At 43.7% G+C, this 18,597-nt stretch overlaps 1 protein-coding gene across 5 annotated transcripts in view; it reads left to right on the forward strand.

Annotated features, from left to right (window-relative positions):
• Positions 1–18,018, forward strand: part of LOC125761833 (protein TANC2) — a 108,636-nt gene extending 90,618 nt beyond the window's left edge. For 4 of the 5 annotated variants that reach the window (XM_049423346.1, XM_049423351.1, XM_049423349.1 and 1 more), the window contains 7 exons: positions 9,970–10,285; positions 10,777–11,130; positions 12,703–13,035; positions 13,121–15,613; positions 15,675–16,026; positions 16,112–16,409; positions 16,472–18,018. In XM_049423346.1, the coding sequence (XP_049279303.1) occupies positions 9,970–10,285; positions 10,777–11,130; positions 12,703–13,035; positions 13,121–15,613; positions 15,675–16,026; positions 16,112–16,409; positions 16,472–16,852 (4,527 nt within the window). In that variant the 3' untranslated portion in view covers positions 16,853–18,018. The remainder of the gene's footprint in view (positions 1–9,969; positions 10,286–10,776; positions 11,131–12,702; positions 13,036–13,120; positions 15,614–15,674; positions 16,027–16,111; positions 16,410–16,471) is intronic. The other variant, XM_049423348.1, reaches the window with a different exon arrangement.
• The last annotated feature ends 579 nt before the right edge of the window (positions 18,019–18,597 follow it).

Raw genomic sequence — 18,597 nt, forward strand, 5'->3', positions numbered from 1 at the left:
TCGTGCAGAGTTAATGAAATTCATTTAATAAAACGCATAGTTCAAGGCATGATTGACACGAGTCAGTTGTCTCGGACGATGCTTGACATGCGACAATTTTCCGACCCTGTCAATTGGAGACAATTCTTTGCCGCGCCGTTGCGAATTCCATTAACTCCCGCGTCCAGATCGATCTGGAGCAAAACGGTTTGTGTACCGAAAAAAAAGAGCGAGCGATTTCGGTGTCGCGTGACCAATCGAACGGAGAAATCACCACCCGTTCAAGGTGTGCACCCTCCTGTGGGTCACACCGTCGGCCGGCTAATTACGGCTAGAGGTCATCATCGATCGTAGAAGCCCCCGGCCCCCGGTGGGGAAACAACCAACTTCCACGTGACTCCCTTTTAGACGTATCTTGTGCGTGGCGTCTTGATTGATATATTTATTACACGCCAAAAGGTTCGAGTGTGTTTTTTTCCTGCTGTGTGTTTGCCCGTTTTTTTGTCTTTTCATCATTATCCACCGATCTTGCTGCGTGGCACCAGTGATCGACGCAGACCTCCCGCCGATCATAATCGAAGGGCAAGACGGAACGAGAAATGTCAGTGATTGCAAGCAGCGCGTTACACCGATCGTAACGTACGCGTAATGAGCGTTATTGAGTGTAATCTAACCGTTTTCCTTCGGTAATGTTAACTTGGCCTGGTGTAAGGTTTAAGGTTTTTATCAATTAGATGTGGTCCCGTTTGTTGAGAGAGAAAAAAACGGATGCCAAAATCTATGCTACATCCCAGACCTAACGTTACACGCGCTAATAGTATGAATCTTCACAACAGATGAGCTTTTATGTTGCGGTTAAATCATTAGTGTTTTTATTAGGAAGGTTCGTTTGGTTTTGTGGTTATGTGTGTGGAGTAGTTTTTGTTACCAGCGAGGTCAATTAAGTCTCTTTCGGAGGTTCGGTTGTTTTCGATCGTTTCGTGTAAGCGGTACGAATGGGTTTGGAAACACGTTGATTAGCTTAGGTTGTCCAGAGGCTGTGGAAGTGTTGATGCCAAAGACATGACCTAGACACGGTTTTTTGGCGATGGTTCCACGCCACACGACAGAGCGGTTGGGAGATACGGACACGATTTGTAGCTCATTCGGCACAAGGTTACTGTTACGGCAAAAATCTTCCGAATGAGGTTATGTTTTGTGTGGCGCTGTCAAAGATTAGATACAAAAGGATGGGTGAGCTTTCGATCGACAGCTGATCGACACTGGTTTTTTGTGGGGATTTTTGGTTTATTATTTTTATTTCTTATTTATTGAATCCTCTTACTGAAGCATTGTTGAATATTTATAACATTATGTTAAACTAATCGAGGTGTTAATTTCATTATCTATCGCTTGGTTGTATTCTACCAAAAACAATATTATGCATCTCATTGTTGAAGAGAATTATTGATGAAGAGATTGTAAAATTGAATTTTTATCCTACTTCTTTCATGGCATAGAAAGGTACATTCATTCGTTCGCCACCATTCACAAACTACAGCACCCATTAGTGAGTGATTGCGTCGTAAAACACACTTCACAGTGCTTTCCCTGCCAACCAAAAAAAAAAAAACAAGTCACCACTTGTTGCACAATTTTGGCGCTCAATCAGAATACTCGTCACACGCATGCAGTGTATGATTGCGATTTATCGCCGGCATAAAAGCTTCTGCACCCTTCTCTTTACCATCCGCTTCACACAAAAATTGTCATCGATAAATGATTGACTGCCATTGCCAGAGTGGGGAATTGAAATAATTCACCAAACATCACACATACTGTCTGTGAGTGTGTTGCCTTTTTTATATGTTGAACGATCATCAACATCGCGGTTTTTAATTGAGCACGTCAGTACGCGTGGACCATCATAAATGACGATGTGGATGAATTTTCCCCTCCAATAAACTTCCCATCAAGAAGTGTTTTTTTTTATTTCCGTCCCAGGATGATTTCTTCAAGGGTATTGTGTAATAATAAGGTACAAATTGTGAATCCATTCCCTTCGCCCCCAGTGGTATGTGATGCAGAAAATGGCCGAAGAACGACATCGCGTAAACCAATGTCACTCTGGACAGGATAAGGATGGAATGTTATTTATGTGAGCTCTGTAGTTCAAGGTACCACACTCGGTCGTACTTTTCGCACCCAACTACAATCGGTGTTCCATGGTGTCCCCAATCTGTACGACCGTAAGTGTCAATAAAACACTGTTCGACATTCTTCGGTTGACAAAGCATGGAATAAATCCACCACAAGCACAAGCCATTTTGATCTCTGTCCCGCCGTCGTCCGGAAGGGATACGTTTTCCTTCCATTCATCTACCAAAAAGTGTTCAAGCTTACGGTGAAATTACGTACATTAAAACGTGATCTCGAATGAAACATGAAGGGCAGACGGTGGTATGATATTTTATTGATATATTACGCACTGTTGCATGATTGTCCCAATCAACCTTGAAGAACGACGAAATACGTATGATTGCTATTGCTCCAGCGAGTGCTCAATTCTGCTCCATATCGCTGAAACAGAAATAAAACAAATCACAACCCGAAAGCTAATTGAAACGTAAAGCCACCCGTGGGGTTCGTACAACCTTTCGGGTGATGTTGTGGAACGTTGTGGAACAACTTGCATTTGTATGTCCTGCTATGCCAGCTGCACTTCACCTCACCCGATCCGAGGTCATGTTCGATTGCATGCTGGCTGGTCCTTGCTCGGTTTTGCCGCTTAACAGCAGAGAGTGAAATGAAAATTGAAGGGAATTTCAGGTGCTTAATTGATTTTTCGCACGACATTGATAAACGTGAGAGAATATGCAACTATGCAAAACACCGAGATTCGTGTGGCAAAACGTTCTTTAAGCGCACTTTTGCGACACTCATCGGTGTCGGTGAAGGAATTAACAACCAAAAAAAAATCAAACACAAACACATGCAAACGAAGTGCATGCAAAACGTGAACCAATGCATCAAATTGCAGTGTGCACGTTGGGTCGATCGATACGAACCGCGATTGGCGGAGATTTATTATGTTTACCTATGCTTTCGCATGGCTGAGGGCATCGTCTGCCCTCGGATGATAATTTAAAGGTAATAAATTAATTATGAATGGCCGGTTTTTTTTGCCGTTTGCCGCGCTTCGTGCCGGTGATCTATTGGATGACTCTTCTGCAGCCAATTTGTGGCGTTTGGGAATGGGTTTTATATTACTTTGAGCGTGTGAAAAAAGGGTGGCATCTTAATGGTGTGACTGTGGAAGGAATAAAGTATGATTTGAAATTAACATTTATATGCCAATTTGTTTTGCACCATAACCAAACCGTAAAGAGGTGAATTTCACCTTTAAAAACTTAGAGATTTGCACGTGCACTAAGACCGAATAATTCAGGCTATTGATTTGTGACGCTTCCCAGCCCTACAACACAATGCTCTGCTTTACCGACTCCTTCACTGCTTCAATCTCCTTTTTCCTTACATGCGGCATTCACTTTATGCTCGAATGCAAAAATGCGTTCAGGTTTTTTTTTGCGTTCAAACTGCACACGACAAAAGGTGGTAGTGTGTGCCCTTTTTACTGTTTGATCCCTGCCGTCTCAAGAGACACTTTTCGATGGTTGTCTCTGCACACGAATTGACTATTCTATGCACATCCAGAGGCATTGGATAACAATCTTACATACGTTCACACTGGAATCGGTTAGGAAAACGAGCATGAGAGACGATGGAAACATATGTGTGCAACATTGCAGTTTATGAAGTGCATATGTTGTCACAAGCTAATGTTGTGTTATTCAAAACAATGCGAGACACAAAATTTCGATTGCAAGCAAAGGATTGGTTTTTTTCTTGTTTGTTTGTGTGGCGATACTTAGTGATTCAATTCACACCGTGTAAAAGTATTGGTAAGAAGAATCATTTTTATGAGTTTTCGATTAATAGCCATTCGAATTAAGATTTAACTTTTGAAAGATTCATGATGCTTTGAAGATTCTCGAATCTTTGGAAATTCATGAATCTCTGAAGGTTTTTTAATATTTTACGATTGAAAAATCATGAATTACTTAAGATAGAATGTTATAATATTCTTAATAATTATGTAATATTTAAAGAAAATAATTTCATATATTTCTTCACATATTAGGAGGTGTCACAAAACACAATTGCTTATGAATTGTATTGTGAACTGCATCATTCCACTCAACGTTCCAAGCTAAAGAAACGTTTGCAAAGAATGAAGTAATACAAAAAATCAGTTACAAAACCCATCCAACTTTTCTGCAACTAATGATTTAATTTTACCTGCGTCGTTCATTTGAATCCAATTAAGCCAATTTCGGTGTCACTTTCGTTACGACTTCGGAAAGTGAAAGATCAAAGGACCTAATAAAAAAAGTAGCCCAATTCACACACGAGCATATGTTCGTACACACAAATGAACATAACTCTTGTATAAGTTAGTTGTTTTGCTGTTTGATTAAGGTACTACGGTTTGAAGTTGATATTCAATGCATGAACAACCGAGAAGCAATAGAGGGCCGGTGAGCAAGAAGCCGTGGTAAGGACAGGTCATGAAACAGTAGTTTGTTGGTGGGTGGGCACACTAGTTGAACATATTTCCCCTCCACCCCTAGGCCCCCTCTATCCTCCCACACCTTCATGAATTGGAACCCATGTTGTGTGAGTATAATTGAATGAGCTTAATTCCAGTTCAGCGGCATGCAAACCGCGGGGCAGGCAACATACATATGCTGCAAAACGCCTGTTCAACATTGGGTCAGATCGTTCGATCGTTAGCAAGCCAATCGACAGCTCCCGGGTTTTTTTTGCTAAGGCTACCGGCTCAAACGTCGCCCCATCGCGCCATCAATCTGTGACTGGGGCAGGCACAACGAGGGGGAAAAAGGCTCGTTAGTTTGGCTTTGCACTGATCTGCCACGACTACGATCGCGATCTACGGTCAAAATCATCGAACGCGTCACCTGCCGGTTGATGGGACATGAGGGGGGAGAAAGGCTAAAGGGAAGAGATGGATGCAAAGCGAGTTTATGGCTCTGCATGAGCGTCACCGGGTCGCGACGGTGAACCAGCACAAATTGGAGGCCGCATGGTGCACATTAGAGTGCGCTGTTTGTCTCGTAATTATGCTACTACGTACATACGATCGTGTGTGTGTGTGTGCATGCCCGTTTGCACAAAACTCGAAGGCTCGGAAATTATGATCCATTACATCAATCAGCGCATCGCCAATGAAGCCTTTTTTAGTTGAGGTGTTGAAAATAAACGTTCCTTGCACAGTAAAACCGGATCATCCGAAAGCCGAAAAAGGGAGTAAATGCGTCATCTCATTGCTTGTAACCTCGCTAACGTGAGAGGATGTACATCTCCTGTGATGTGGCACATATTATGCAAAGTTTTACCCCCACGCTCGTCGATCGCGTCTCTTTCGTTCTGATCGGAAATGCAATCGATTTTCCAAATGCCCGATTCCAACCCGGTGAACGATCGACACAGCGATATGGAAGTTTTGTAATAAACACACGATTGGCTGATGTGTCCCGGCACGGAACAAATGTTGTTTCGCATGCGTAATGAAGGGGGTCCGGTTTATTTTTATTAATGGTCGCAACGTGCACTGCATTTTTTTCCCCCGTCTCATGACAAGTCTAGCCTGCAACCAGCCATTCCGGACCGTTCCGTGCACCAAAACCGTTCCACGATGGCGCCATTTCACGATTCGAGCAAAATGTAAAAATAAAAATTTAAAAAAAATGCAACCAAAGAGGCATAAACTATCATCGTTTGCCTTCCTGAGGGCCTGCCAATATTGATGGGGATAATGATTGATGAAAGATGATGCAGCTTTTAGGCACGGAATGGCACGGTGCGTACGGTTAAAGTTGGATGCAAACGATGCAAATTGAAAACCGTTCCATCAAACCTTGATGTCACTCGGTGGAGATTGGAGTTGACCACCTTTGGGGGGGTTGGTGGGTAATGTGTTTTGTGTCACAAATTATTACCACAATTTCCCGTTCTCATATGGCGCACGGGATATTCGAAATACTCTTATAGCAAGGGTATGTGTGACTTGGACGTGCTCTAACGTCAAGGTAAATTGTAAACATAAAAACAATATTACACTTTAATTACAGAGCCAATAAAATTTATTCTAATCAATAATTCTAAATGCGAAAAGTGTACCACACACAGAATTGCAAACCATTAATCCAAATCATGCCAAACCATTGCTTAATGCGCGTGATCGTTCAAGATCATTACTCACGGATACATCTTGGGTAGTGATTCCTTCTTTTTCCTAGGGTTTGTGGGATGGGAAAGAGAAGGTAACTCAGATGCAACAGAAATCGATTGCCACGATTGCATAACGATCGTGCCCTGTCCGTACGAACGTAAAAAGGAACAAAGATCGAGCAGATCCTCACAACCTCATCGCATTTGTGTTGAATGGCGAAAAAAGAAGTATATTCTTTCCAGCAAACTTTTACTGTTTTGTAATCGGTTCTTCATGCCTCTCGATGTGTTTGTATGCGCATGTTGAAGATGTTCCCATTTTGTTCCGTTTCCCTCTTGCTGCCGGAAGAGGTTACGATAGGTGGTGAATTTGACAGACTTGCGGACAAGCAATGCTGTTTATGGGGTCCCGATTGCATCTTGTACACTGTCGTCGCCTGATGATTCATCATCATCGATCACTGTACCAGTTGCGAAAGAAAAGCATCCCGAACGTAGACACCGATTGCAGCTGCGAATGGTGGAATCGTCCAGTACCGGGAACGCTGAGGAAGCGACTCTCGATATTAACTTTATTTCACTCTTCTGGACATGGCAGCACAGCACGCTCACAGCAGCTTGTACACAAGACTTGAATGCCCGTTTTTGCCATGCTGGTTGTTGATGTGGAGCGTTTTCCAATTTTTTCTTGCTTCTTTACCCCATCCTTTGATTCCCTTCTTGATGTTGTCTCAATTTCTGGTTCTGCCCTTATCGGAACTTCGTACTCCAACTGGAGGTAGAAGTAAAACGGCCATTTTTGGTAAATGACAAACCGGTAGCCTGGTTCGGTGCAGTGTGGGTTCCGGTTCTGTAAACACACTTCGATGCGAAAGACGCGAATGTGTTTATCTTTCTTCTCCATTTCTGCGTTGAGGATTTTTGACCAAAGTCAGATTTGTTTGGCCCATTTTGTTGTGATTAGTGTGGCCGATTATGGTGTCGGTACACGTGCGATCGCAACCCAAAAGATGCGTTTGTGTTGGTGAAGGGAAGGCTACTAAAAATACATTCCCTATTCCCTTTTCGATCCCAGACGATCGCTATCCAGCAAAGGAACGGAAGATGTTCTTTTTTTGTTTGTGTACGCATGATACGCATGATTGATTCTTTTTGTAACGCACCTTAGCCCTTTCGCTGCAACCTCAATTACCCTTGCCGGCATTTAACTCCATGTCGGGATCTGCAAAAAAAGTAGGTGAACCACAGTCCTCGCCCTTTGCTCAGATGACGATCTGTAATTGGACACAGTCGAGTCGATCGATCGGTTAAGATCGGGTCTTTAATTGTCACTGACCATATCTGGTTTTGAGATGACTAAAAGAGAGCACAAGATACAAAGAGAAAGAAAGAGAGAGAGAGAGAGAGAGAGAGAGAAAGAGAGAGAGAGAGAGAGAGAGAGAGAGAGTTGTTAAGTCGGAAGCACCGGAAGCACTCGTTCAACAACAGATGCAACAGGAACAGTAGTTTTCATGCTGTCATTACGTGACAATGGCGCTGTCAGTGTCGAAAACCTGATAATGAACGGTAAGTTTTGGGGATGCGTCTTTTTTGCCTTAATTTTCCACTTTTGTCACAATTTTATTATAATATCAGGAGAAAACTTTAATTATTTCCTTTAGATCGTACGTAGAGATCGTTTCAACATTTTCCCCCACATGTTTTACAGTAATTTTTCGTAATTGGTGTTACCCGGTGTCCGGAGTAAGATGGGAAAGATAGATCCAATTAGGGAGAAATTTTGTAAAGTTTCAATTCGAAATTTGTTCGGTTTATTTTATTCGTGGTTTTATCGTGTCACCAGCACAACTAGGGCAATGTAGAAAAAGCGTTACTTTAAACTTAAAGGGAGCTTATTGTTGATCGACTTTTTTCTTGAGTTGAGGTTAAAATTACTTTTTCGTTCGTTTGTTGATAATCGCTTTCATCGTGTTGGATTTCTGTAATTTTTATTACTCCGAATATTCAGCCTTGCGAGTATATGTGCTGGGAATGTACAAGCTAATCGACGATATCTTAAAAACCTAGACTGGACGTGTTTTTGAGCGTTACTGACACGCCCTTTTGACTCCTTCAATTTACGAGTTCCTTATCGGTATCTGGTCGAGACAAGCTTTCTCCAAAAACTTCTACGTATTCCTCCAACTACGTGCTAAAGTAGGAAGTCCTATTTATTATTAGGCATGATAAAAAAAACTTTCAAAAATATCAATAGAAATGATTTATCTCCTAAAATTTTCACTTTCTTGTAAGTATTCTTCAAATAAAATAAGGTATAATTCAACCATTTCTCCATGAAGGCGTTAAAGTACTCGATTGAAAATTATTTACCAATATCCTACACTCCTCTGATGAGTCAGCCTTAGATTTGTGGTGTATTATGTTCTCACCATTACCCCCATCTCCCTCTCCCTCTCTTCTCCTCCACCTCCCTCTTCCTGGTTGAAGAATCGGCACAGATCAACACGTGCGTTCCTTCATTCAGCCCTATCGGATCGGTGGGCTTCTTGCATGTCCCACTGTCCCAGACTGTCGAAGATCATTAGATAATTGTGAATGGTCCGCAGTTGAACCGTGGCTCCACTCACCGTTGGCTGCAACCTACGTGTGACTGAGGCTAATACATTCGTGGCAAAGCAAATAAAATTTTTCAACGACGACAAAAAAGAAATCTTTGCAAAAAAAAACCACCCTAAATGACCCACTGCCCAGAGTGGGTACGGGCGTCATTGTGTTCAAAGGTTTTAGATTTCAGTTTCTTTCGGAGCATGTGGAGCAACGGTGGATGAAGGGTTGCAGAATTGTTACGACACTTTTTTTTCTCGTTTGTTTGGCGAACGATGAGATAGAACTGAGTGAATCGAGTGGTCGAATGGTCGAGCTACTATTGGGAGCAAATTATACTCCAGTCGGCTCCAGTTGCGCATTAGTCGGGTATGCGGTACGAACATACTGTTGTGGGTATAATAAAATCCTTGTTGTAGGAACGTTCCATTACTAACAACAAGATGCAACCTGACAGGGGCTTTGTTTTTGGGAATGGAACGAGGAATCGATTGTGTAATCATACCATCATCATAAAGTCTTCCTGTGGAGATGAAGTAAAGATGAGTGAATGAAATAAAACACGGAGCATGAACAGTGACATTAAGAGTAGTAAATTTATAGTTGCCTAATCATGGGAACAGTTCAACGTTCTTAAACCTTTTCTTTTTTTTAAACCTTTTCATAAAATAATCGTTGTATTGAAGTATTATATTTTATTGAACTTCTTTTCCTTTTTATGTCCTTTTTATTGATTATACAAAAGGATCGATTTATCACATGAAATAAATATATTTTACTGAATAAACTGAATATATTCTCTTATGCCGTAGTACAGACATATTTATGCAGTTTGAATGATAAAAATATGCTTGGGATTATCAAGAAAAGTGAAAAATTAAATGAGGTCGTTAAGTCAAGAAGTGACGATCGTTGTAGTATTCGCAATATTAGTATGCATTCCCTTCCGTTATAGACTAGTTTTCTTCTTAGTAAATGTGAGGCTTTGAGCTTACTAACTCGTATTACAGTAAGTACATTGCTCACATTACTCACATACGCCATTAAGCCATTAGCTCACCTTAACCTTTCCACCTTTCTATCTCGCCCTGCCAGAGTCCCTCCGATCTGCTCGGTACGACGGAGCGCTACAAGCTGAAGGATCGTCCACCAAAGTGTCCGCCGGGCAGCAAAGCGGAATCGCACTATGCCAGCATCACCAGCACCACCGGTACGACGCATCAACCGTCCGGCTACGGTGTGATGAAACCCCTCCAGCAGCGTTCGGCACTGAACAGCAGCAGCGAAATCACGTCCAGCACTTGTGCGACACCACCACAGAACCGTCGGCGCCTGTTTAGCCCGAAGAATCTGCGCAGCCCGTTCGGCTATCGGCGCAGCAATGGTAATGCGGACAACTCCACACTGTCGGGTAAGTGTTGGGTTCCTGGGTGTTCCTTACGTGATCGTGATTGAGCAATCTAGTGTCGCAGATAGGTCGATTCTGTCCTACCAAAAGCCGGGTAAAGGTGGTTATAGTGGATCTCGTCAATTCTTGGGGAGCGTTGTTTATAGAAACCGCTTTAGGCGATCAGTTCGTGGATCACCTTTTGCTGTGAATGCATTAATTATAGATCGCGATCATCTAACTGCGGGCAGCAATGTTCCGATTGCTCCGGTCATGTAATTACACACACTCGCACTATTTTTTTGCGGCATTCTCATCACCATCATCATCGTTCTGTATCCATTCTTTCTATTCTGTTTCTCACTCTTAATCTCGATCGTATCCTTTGCAACCAATCATCATCATCATCTTCATCGATCGGTCTTAATCGGTTGTGCATCGTTCATCTCGACACTGCATTACGTTGCGTTTCATTTCCGGGAAAATTCTATCGATGCAACCACATGCATGTACAGGTTTGGCCTCTCTGCTCAACCCGGCAACATTTCATCGGGCAACGACGGCGGCGGCGAGCAAAATTAGTCGATCGATGGCTCGGTCCAGCGGTGCGTCCGGACAGATAGGACGCGATGGGACAACCGGAGGAGGTGGTGGTGGAGCATCTGTTGGTGGTGGTGGTAGTGGGTTCAATCTGCTGGCCTCCCATGGGCCACCGAACGGGATTAGCAAGCGCCAGCGGAACGCTAATGATGGCCATAAATTTCATCGACTCAGTCTCGGTTCGTCCGCGTCGATGGTTTTCGGCAAAATTAAATCTCTCTGGTCGGCCCAGGCGACGACGGTCAACGCGGGATTGAATCAATTAGCAGGCATGGGCACTCTTCTTCTTCCGCAAAAAACCGTCGGATAACTAATGTTGTTAACGTGTTGTTTTTTTACCCTTTTTTTGGTCGTTTTGTTTTGCGCTGTTTTTGGTTTTGTTCTTAAACGTTGCGTTTCCTTTTTTTCAGTTCTGTTTTCGTTTCTGTTGTGGATGTTGTTTTTTTTCGTTGCTTGATCCAAGTTCTACCGTTTTCGGTTCGATTTTCTGTTCGATTTTCTGTTCACATTTATTGTTTATTCAACGTGTTTATGCTTGTATTAAGCTAACATTTTTTAATTTTGTATTTTTTCTTGCATTGTTTTTATACTTTTCATTTCGTTTGCTAATAATATTGAAACATTGTTACATGATTGCTAAAAAAATTGTCTTATTATGACTTAAATTTAATTTGTAGAAAACATAGCACTGTCTCGTACAATAACACTATCGCGATTGATTGGCCAACCAGAATTCGCAAATTGATTTATGTGTTTTTTTGGGATGTTGTTTTGATCTTGTCGCCGTCGAAAGCAAACAAACGAGCGATAGAATTAAGCAATTAGCTTAAGCTTAATTTAAATTATAACGATGGAAGTGAATCACATAAAGAATGGTTTGTGACAGCTAGCCCAAACATACATTTTGCAAGCTTATTTGTGTTCGGAAGACATAAAGCTCATTTAAAAGCTTTATAATCCCGTCTGGAGCCCGTTACGGTTCTGTAGCTTGATGTTTTTTTTTGGCGATATCAATGAAAGAAGAAAACCGAAAACATCCAATCACGAATTTACGATCGATCTTCGCTCTTGGTCACTGAACCGCATTTGGAAGATTAAAAAAAAGAAGTCCAATCCAAACACAAATGGAAGAATTTTGCTACTAATGCTTGCATGGTTTTGTGATGAACGATTTGAGCTACAGTTTAATGCTTAATGCTACAACATTGTCTAAATATCTTTCCAATTTTTTGTTTTGGCCCAAAAAGGATTCTACTCGATCACTTTTAAAAAAAACTGGTTTGGCAAAATATTTGATGCAAACCATAAACACTTCCAATGTCTTAGGTTTTTCTAAAAAAAAATAATTTAAAATTCAAATATGTTGCATTCGAACGACAGGCATCAGCGCTGAAGGGCAAACATTCCCAAGCGTTCGAGATGCAGTTAGAAAATTTTTCCTCAGGGAGTTTCTTAAAATATGTATAGTTGAAATTCTTTATACTGTTAATAAGAGGTTATAATTTACCTTTTTCGCAAGTTGATAGCTGTTTTAGATAAGTGTTAAAAACTGTTCCATTTAATGTGTTTTTCGTGGAAAAAATATTGCTCTTCTTAATCATCGACTTGAGTTAAACAAAAAAAAACCACCAAATTATGAATATATGTGCATGAATTAGATGCTTGACTTTTTCGACATAGACATGGATAATTAACATTCTTTAATCCTCATCTTTTGCTACTTGAACCCGTATGTGTGAGTCGTTTTAGTCTGTTGTTCTATGCATGCGCCGGAAATCTTTCGATATATAGACCTAAAACTAACAATTGTTTTGTTTATTCACTCCCCTCTCTACCCGTAGACGACGAAGGTGGAAACGTGAAACCTTTGGTGATGAATGGCAAATCGAAATCCTCGCAGGATGAGCTACAGGTGCGGCTCGGGTTCTTCCTCGAGAATAACTCACGGCGCAATCTGCGCGCACCGAATCAATCGTGCAGTTCGCTAACGTCGGCCAACACCAGCCCCGTATCGACACTGACCGGATCGTCCGAGGCGGATGTATCGCGTGTATTGCAGCTACAGGAACCGAACCCGTACCACACCGGTTGTGAGTCGATCGGTTCCATGATGTCGATCTCCGAGCAGAGCAATGCATCATCGAGCCCCGTCAGCAGACGTCACTCGGTCACCAGTAAGTGTATTTGCAACTTTCGTTGTTCTTTTGCCCGCCATGTTGAATGTACCGCTTGTAACTCACGGACAATGTTTCATTGCAGCTTCCCAGAGCGGTAGTAACGTGGACGAGCTGTTGGCATTCAAGAGCCGTCGTACGACTGTTCGCCGATCGGCTCGCTCGGGGCAGATCAAGGGACCGATCGATCCGAAGATCCGCTTCGCCCAGTACCGTCAGCAACATCAGCAGCAACAGCAGCAGCATCAACAGCTGACATTGAAGCCACTGTTCTTCGAGGTGCCTACGCACGAACCGAACCCACTGTTCGTTGGACGGCATTGGTTAGTGCGCGAGCTGTCCACCGCCATCCAATCCACCGATACGCCCGGTGTACTGCTGAGCGGAAACCTTGGTACTGGCAAAACCGCTCTACTCCTCCAGCTGGTCGAGTATTCCTGCTTTGGCCGACGCAAAGAGCTACCGATACAGGAGAACGATGGTATCTACTGTCAGATCAATGTCGCACACGACCGTCTGCGCAGTCTCGCTTCGCACGTGGTAGCGTACCACTTCTGCCAGGCGGACAATAACTCCACCTGCCTTATACCGGACTTTGTACATTCGCTGGCGGCACAGCTCTGCCAGGCGCCGCAACTGGCCGCGTATCACGAGTTTCTGCTCGGGGAGCACGCCCTTCAGCATGCGCTCAGCGTGAAGGAATGCATCGCCAATCCGGAGCGTGCGATGACGATGGGCATCCTGGAACCGTTGGCGGCTTTGCGCCGTACGGGAAAGATTCCGGCGAAAAACTGTGTCATCCTGGTTGATGCGCTGTGCGAAGCGGAATACCATCGGCCGGATCATGGCGATACGGTTGCTTCCTTTCTGCAGCGCATGAGTGATCATTTCCCGCCGTGGCTGAAGGTGATCGCTACCATACGGACGCAGATGCTCGAGTTTTGCAAGGGTTTACCGTACACGAAGATGAGTCTGGACAGCTGGACGACGAACGAGCTGCTGCAGAAGGACATTCTCGAGTACATCACGTACCGGATCAACCAGAGCCAGAGCATCCAGCACAATGTGGCGGGCGGGAAGGAGATCGTTAACACCAGTGCACACTTTAAGTTTGCTCAGCATTTGCTCGCCCTGTCGAAAGGGTCGTTTCTGTTCGCGAAGCTTACGCTCGATCTGATCGAGCGCGGTAACCTCGTGATCAAGTCGAGCAGCTTCAAGGTATTGCCCGTATCGTTGGCACAAATATTCCTGCTCAACTTTAATCTACGCTTCCCGACCACAACCGCGTACGATCGCATTTCGAACATTTTGGCGGTCTGTTTGGCAGCTCTCTATCCGCTCACGCTGACCGAGATCTTCTACTCGCTCAACGCGCTTATTGCGAGTGAATCACAGTCGGATCCGGAACCGGGACCGTCGCATTCGGCTGCCTCCGAGCCGGAAGGTATGATCGATTGGGATGAGTTCTTGTGCCGGTTTAAGACGCTAACCGGGTTCCTGGTAAAACGGCTCGACGACACGTACATGTTCTTTCATCCTTCGTTCAGGGAGTGGTTGATAAGGCGCGAAGATGGCGAAAGTACCAAGTTCCTGTGTGATCTACGCAATGGCCATGCAGGTATTGCGCTGCGTTTGTCCCGCCTACAGGCACCGCTCGATCCGGAGCAAGCGCTCGAGCTAGGCCATCACATTCTTAAGGCGCACCTCTATCGGAATGCTCCCTCGCATCAATCGCCCCGTGATCTGCAGGCGTACTGGGTTGCCTCCGTGACGGGATGCGTTTCCTCCGCACTTACCACCCTGCGCAATGTGTACAGTCCGAATGTGAAAGTTTCGCGCCTGCTGCTACTGGCCGGTGCATCACCCGATCATGTAACGCCGTTCCTTGGCAGTGCACCGATCCTGTGCATTGCCGCACACGAAGGCATTTTGCCGATGGTTAACCTGCTACTCGAGTTCGGTGCCAGTGTGGAGCAAACGAACAGCCAGGGATGTACGTCGCTTATCCTAGCATCTGCCCGTGGCCATTGCGATGTTGTACGTCAGCTCGTAGCGGCCGGTTCATTCCTTGGCCAGACAGACACTTCACAGCGGTGCGCTTTGGTACACGCGGCCATTGCCGGTCGGTTGCAGGTGGTGAAGTATTTGGTTGCGTGCGATTGGATACCGCGACCGGCGAGCAACGATGTGACACTCGAACAGGCAGCCCAACAAGCACTTACGGCCGCTGCCGGTCAGGGCAATACGGACATTGTTGAAGATCTGCTCGATATGGGTGAGGTGCAGGTGAACCGGTTGGATGTGATTACTGGCGAAACGGCACTCACCACAGCGTGTACCAACGGGCACACGGAAACGATCGCAACCCTGCTCAACCGGGGTGCATCACCGGAGGTACGCAATCGCAAGGAGATGGCACCGTTGCTGATAGCGGTGAAAGAAGGTCATTGGGCGATTGTCGAACGCTTGCTACAACATCCGGCCGACTGTGAGCAAACGGAAGCGAACAACAAAACGGCACTGATGATCGCGGCCGAGGAAGGTCACGTGGGCGTTATCGAGCTGCTGCTAAGTCGTGGTAAGTGTGCTCTCAGAGTGTTGTGGATCATCAATTTACTAATTTTTTCCCTTTTTTACAGGTGCTTCACTTACGGCACAGGATAAGGATGGACTGACGGCGCTGAGTTGGGCGTGCTTGCGTGGTAAACAGCAGGCGGCCAAATGTTTGCTGGAACGTGGAGCCGACAAACAGCACGCCGACGGTACCGGTCGTACACCGCTCGATCTGGCCGCGTACCAAGGTTCGGCATCGCTCGTACAGATGCTGCTCGATCATGGAGCGCAGATTGAACACGTGGACATTAATGGGATGCGCCCGCTGGATCGTGCCATTGCCTGCCGGAATGTGCAGGTTGTTCAGGTGTTTCTGAAGCGTGGTGCTAAGCTTGGTCCTGCGACATGGGCCATGGCAAACGGGAAGCCAGAGATAATGTACGTTTTATATGGCGGGAAGGAAATTAACTGATCGCTTAGAAATGCTTCAATGCTAATGTTTGCTTACTTTCGTCCCTAATAGGTTAATATTGTTGAACAAGCTGCTGGAGGATGGTAACACACTGTACAGAAAGAACCGGCTACAGGAAGCATCACACCGATATCAGTACGCGCTGAAAAAGATCCCATCCGTACCGGGCCCTTCCGGTGGTGACGTGAATGGTAATGGTGGATGTACGTTGGTTACCGATCCGCTGACCGGTAGTGCCGTTCCCGACAGCAACAACAATAGCAGCCACACGAGCAACAATGTGGCCACCTTCCAGCAGTTGCGGTTTAATTTCTTGCTCAATCTGTCTCGCTGCAAGCGAAAAATGAACGTAAGTGTGTCTGAATCTTTTCAATGTCTGCCATCAGTGTAACTGTTTCCACTTTCCTCCAGGATGTAGCAGATGCGATCGAGCTGGCGCGGCAAGCGATCGAGATTAAACCGAACGCGTACGATGGATACTATGCCCGATCGAAGGCACTGATGGAACAGGGCAGCTACAGCGAAGCACTGCGGGATGCATCTGCAGCGCTAGCACGCGCCCAACCGACGACGGCTGAAATTCGTGAAACTCTGACACGTTTGCACGGTGACTTACAGAAGCGCCAGATGCAGGTAATAGCGGATACGGCCAATACGGCCCTAGCTAGTGTTGGTTTGTCGGCGACAGTGATAACTACGGCAGCAACGATCGAGAGCGCTAGTACACGTTCCAGCTCGGTTCACAGTGGTCGCTCGTTCGCTGAATCCATGGACATTATAACGGATCTGTGAGTTTTTGAGGGCCTCTCTGCCCATCCCATTCCGGATTGTTGGTTTATTTGCACGTGTATCGTTTAGTAGTAACGGTTTATTAATGACGAATGGGCAGCTCGGAGGAGTTAGTGAAGTATACGATCGTTTAGAAAATTATTTCAAAATTATCGGACGAACTGATTGCTGATTCAAATGTTCTTTTAAAGACTTTTGGTAAAGCAATCATTACTATTTTTACCGACAAACTTATAGAAAACTAAACCAAACGAAATTTTAGAGCCACATACTTTGGCAAACGACAATCGAAATTATGCTAGCGCCCAGGAAATCTTGAAACGAATCAGTGCGATGAATCTTACGTTTATTTAATTTATCGAAAACATTTCCATATTACACTTTCCTGCAGATAATGCCCACAACACAAGCAAAATATCCCCCATTATCCATCCTCCCCTTCAGCCTTTGCCAATATGGGTTGGGGCGGGTGTGTCGGAATGGGTGCTGAATTCCTTACGTTGTTGAACCGCACAACAACGCTGTGTAATTGTTCTTGTTTATAATTATTTCCATTTTTTTGTCTCTACATACGTTTATAGTTTACAGTATGTGCAGGATAGGACAGTGCGGCGAATAGTGCCACTGATTATATATAATTGTATTTATACGCATAATTTTAATTCAGCTTTAGATGCCTCGCCTGTTGCGTCCATTGGATGCGAAGGCACGCCAAAAAGGATCTTTTAGCAAACACACAAACACACACTCACAGTGACAATTTAAAGGAGAGTTTGTTACTTACCTATTCACACGATTAAATTATGATTTATTGGTAGGAATTGAGCTGGAAGCTTGAATTAACAAGCAGGATAGAGTGCGTACACCAATCATACTAGCCAACCATAACAGCCTAAGGCATGCTGATGTATTTGCTGTATGTGTATGAGAGTGGTCTGTGCTTTTGTTCTTTTAATTATTAACGAAACGCATCTTAATTATTTATAGTTATGCTAGATTAATTCCACATAGGGTACGTTTGTATACAGGAAGCTCAAAGTGCAGCATACAGGAAAGATAGGAACGATATGAAGATGAAGCTAAATTTGTAGCCCTTAAGACAGCAGTAGTTTTGTAAGAAATATAAAGAATTGAAGCAATAAATGAAATTATGACGATTTAAAATAAAAGCGTGTGAGTTGTAATAAATGTATTCATTTCTTTACAATAATTTACAACGGATTTGCCGACGGTATAATATCGCTTTTGCATTGCCTACATTTAGGCGCATACGTGAGTTCAATAACCGCGTCACTAAACGCTTAGCAATTGTCGCGTTTGCGAACGCGATTAAAAAAAATTGCGAATTGGTTGAAATAAGATTCTTTTTACTCAAATAATGCTTTAAATACAAAAAAAGAATAAAAACTAACCAAAAAATTAAAAAAATTCTAAAAAATTGAAAATTTCCTTAGGCCTTAGCTTTTTTTTGGGAAATTTTGCATAACTTTATAAATTGATTTATTGTAATGCGAATTGTTTAAAATAAGTTTCTTTTCACTCAAATGCTTTAAACAAAAATAGAATAGAAACTACGCAAAAAATTAAAAAAAATCTAAAATTTGAAAATTTCCTATAGCCTTAGCTTTTTTTGAGTAATTAAGCAAAAAAATTAAACCAATTTATTTAAATGCCAATTGGTTGAAAAAAGTTTGCTTTCACTCAAATAATGCTTTAAATAAAAAACAGAATAAAAAATTATAAAAAAA

Source organism: Anopheles funestus, chromosome 2RL (assembly GCF_943734845.2).
Source record: "Anopheles funestus chromosome 2RL, idAnoFuneDA-416_04, whole genome shotgun sequence".
Classification (NCBI taxonomy): domain Eukaryota; kingdom Metazoa; phylum Arthropoda; class Insecta; order Diptera; family Culicidae; genus Anopheles; species Anopheles funestus.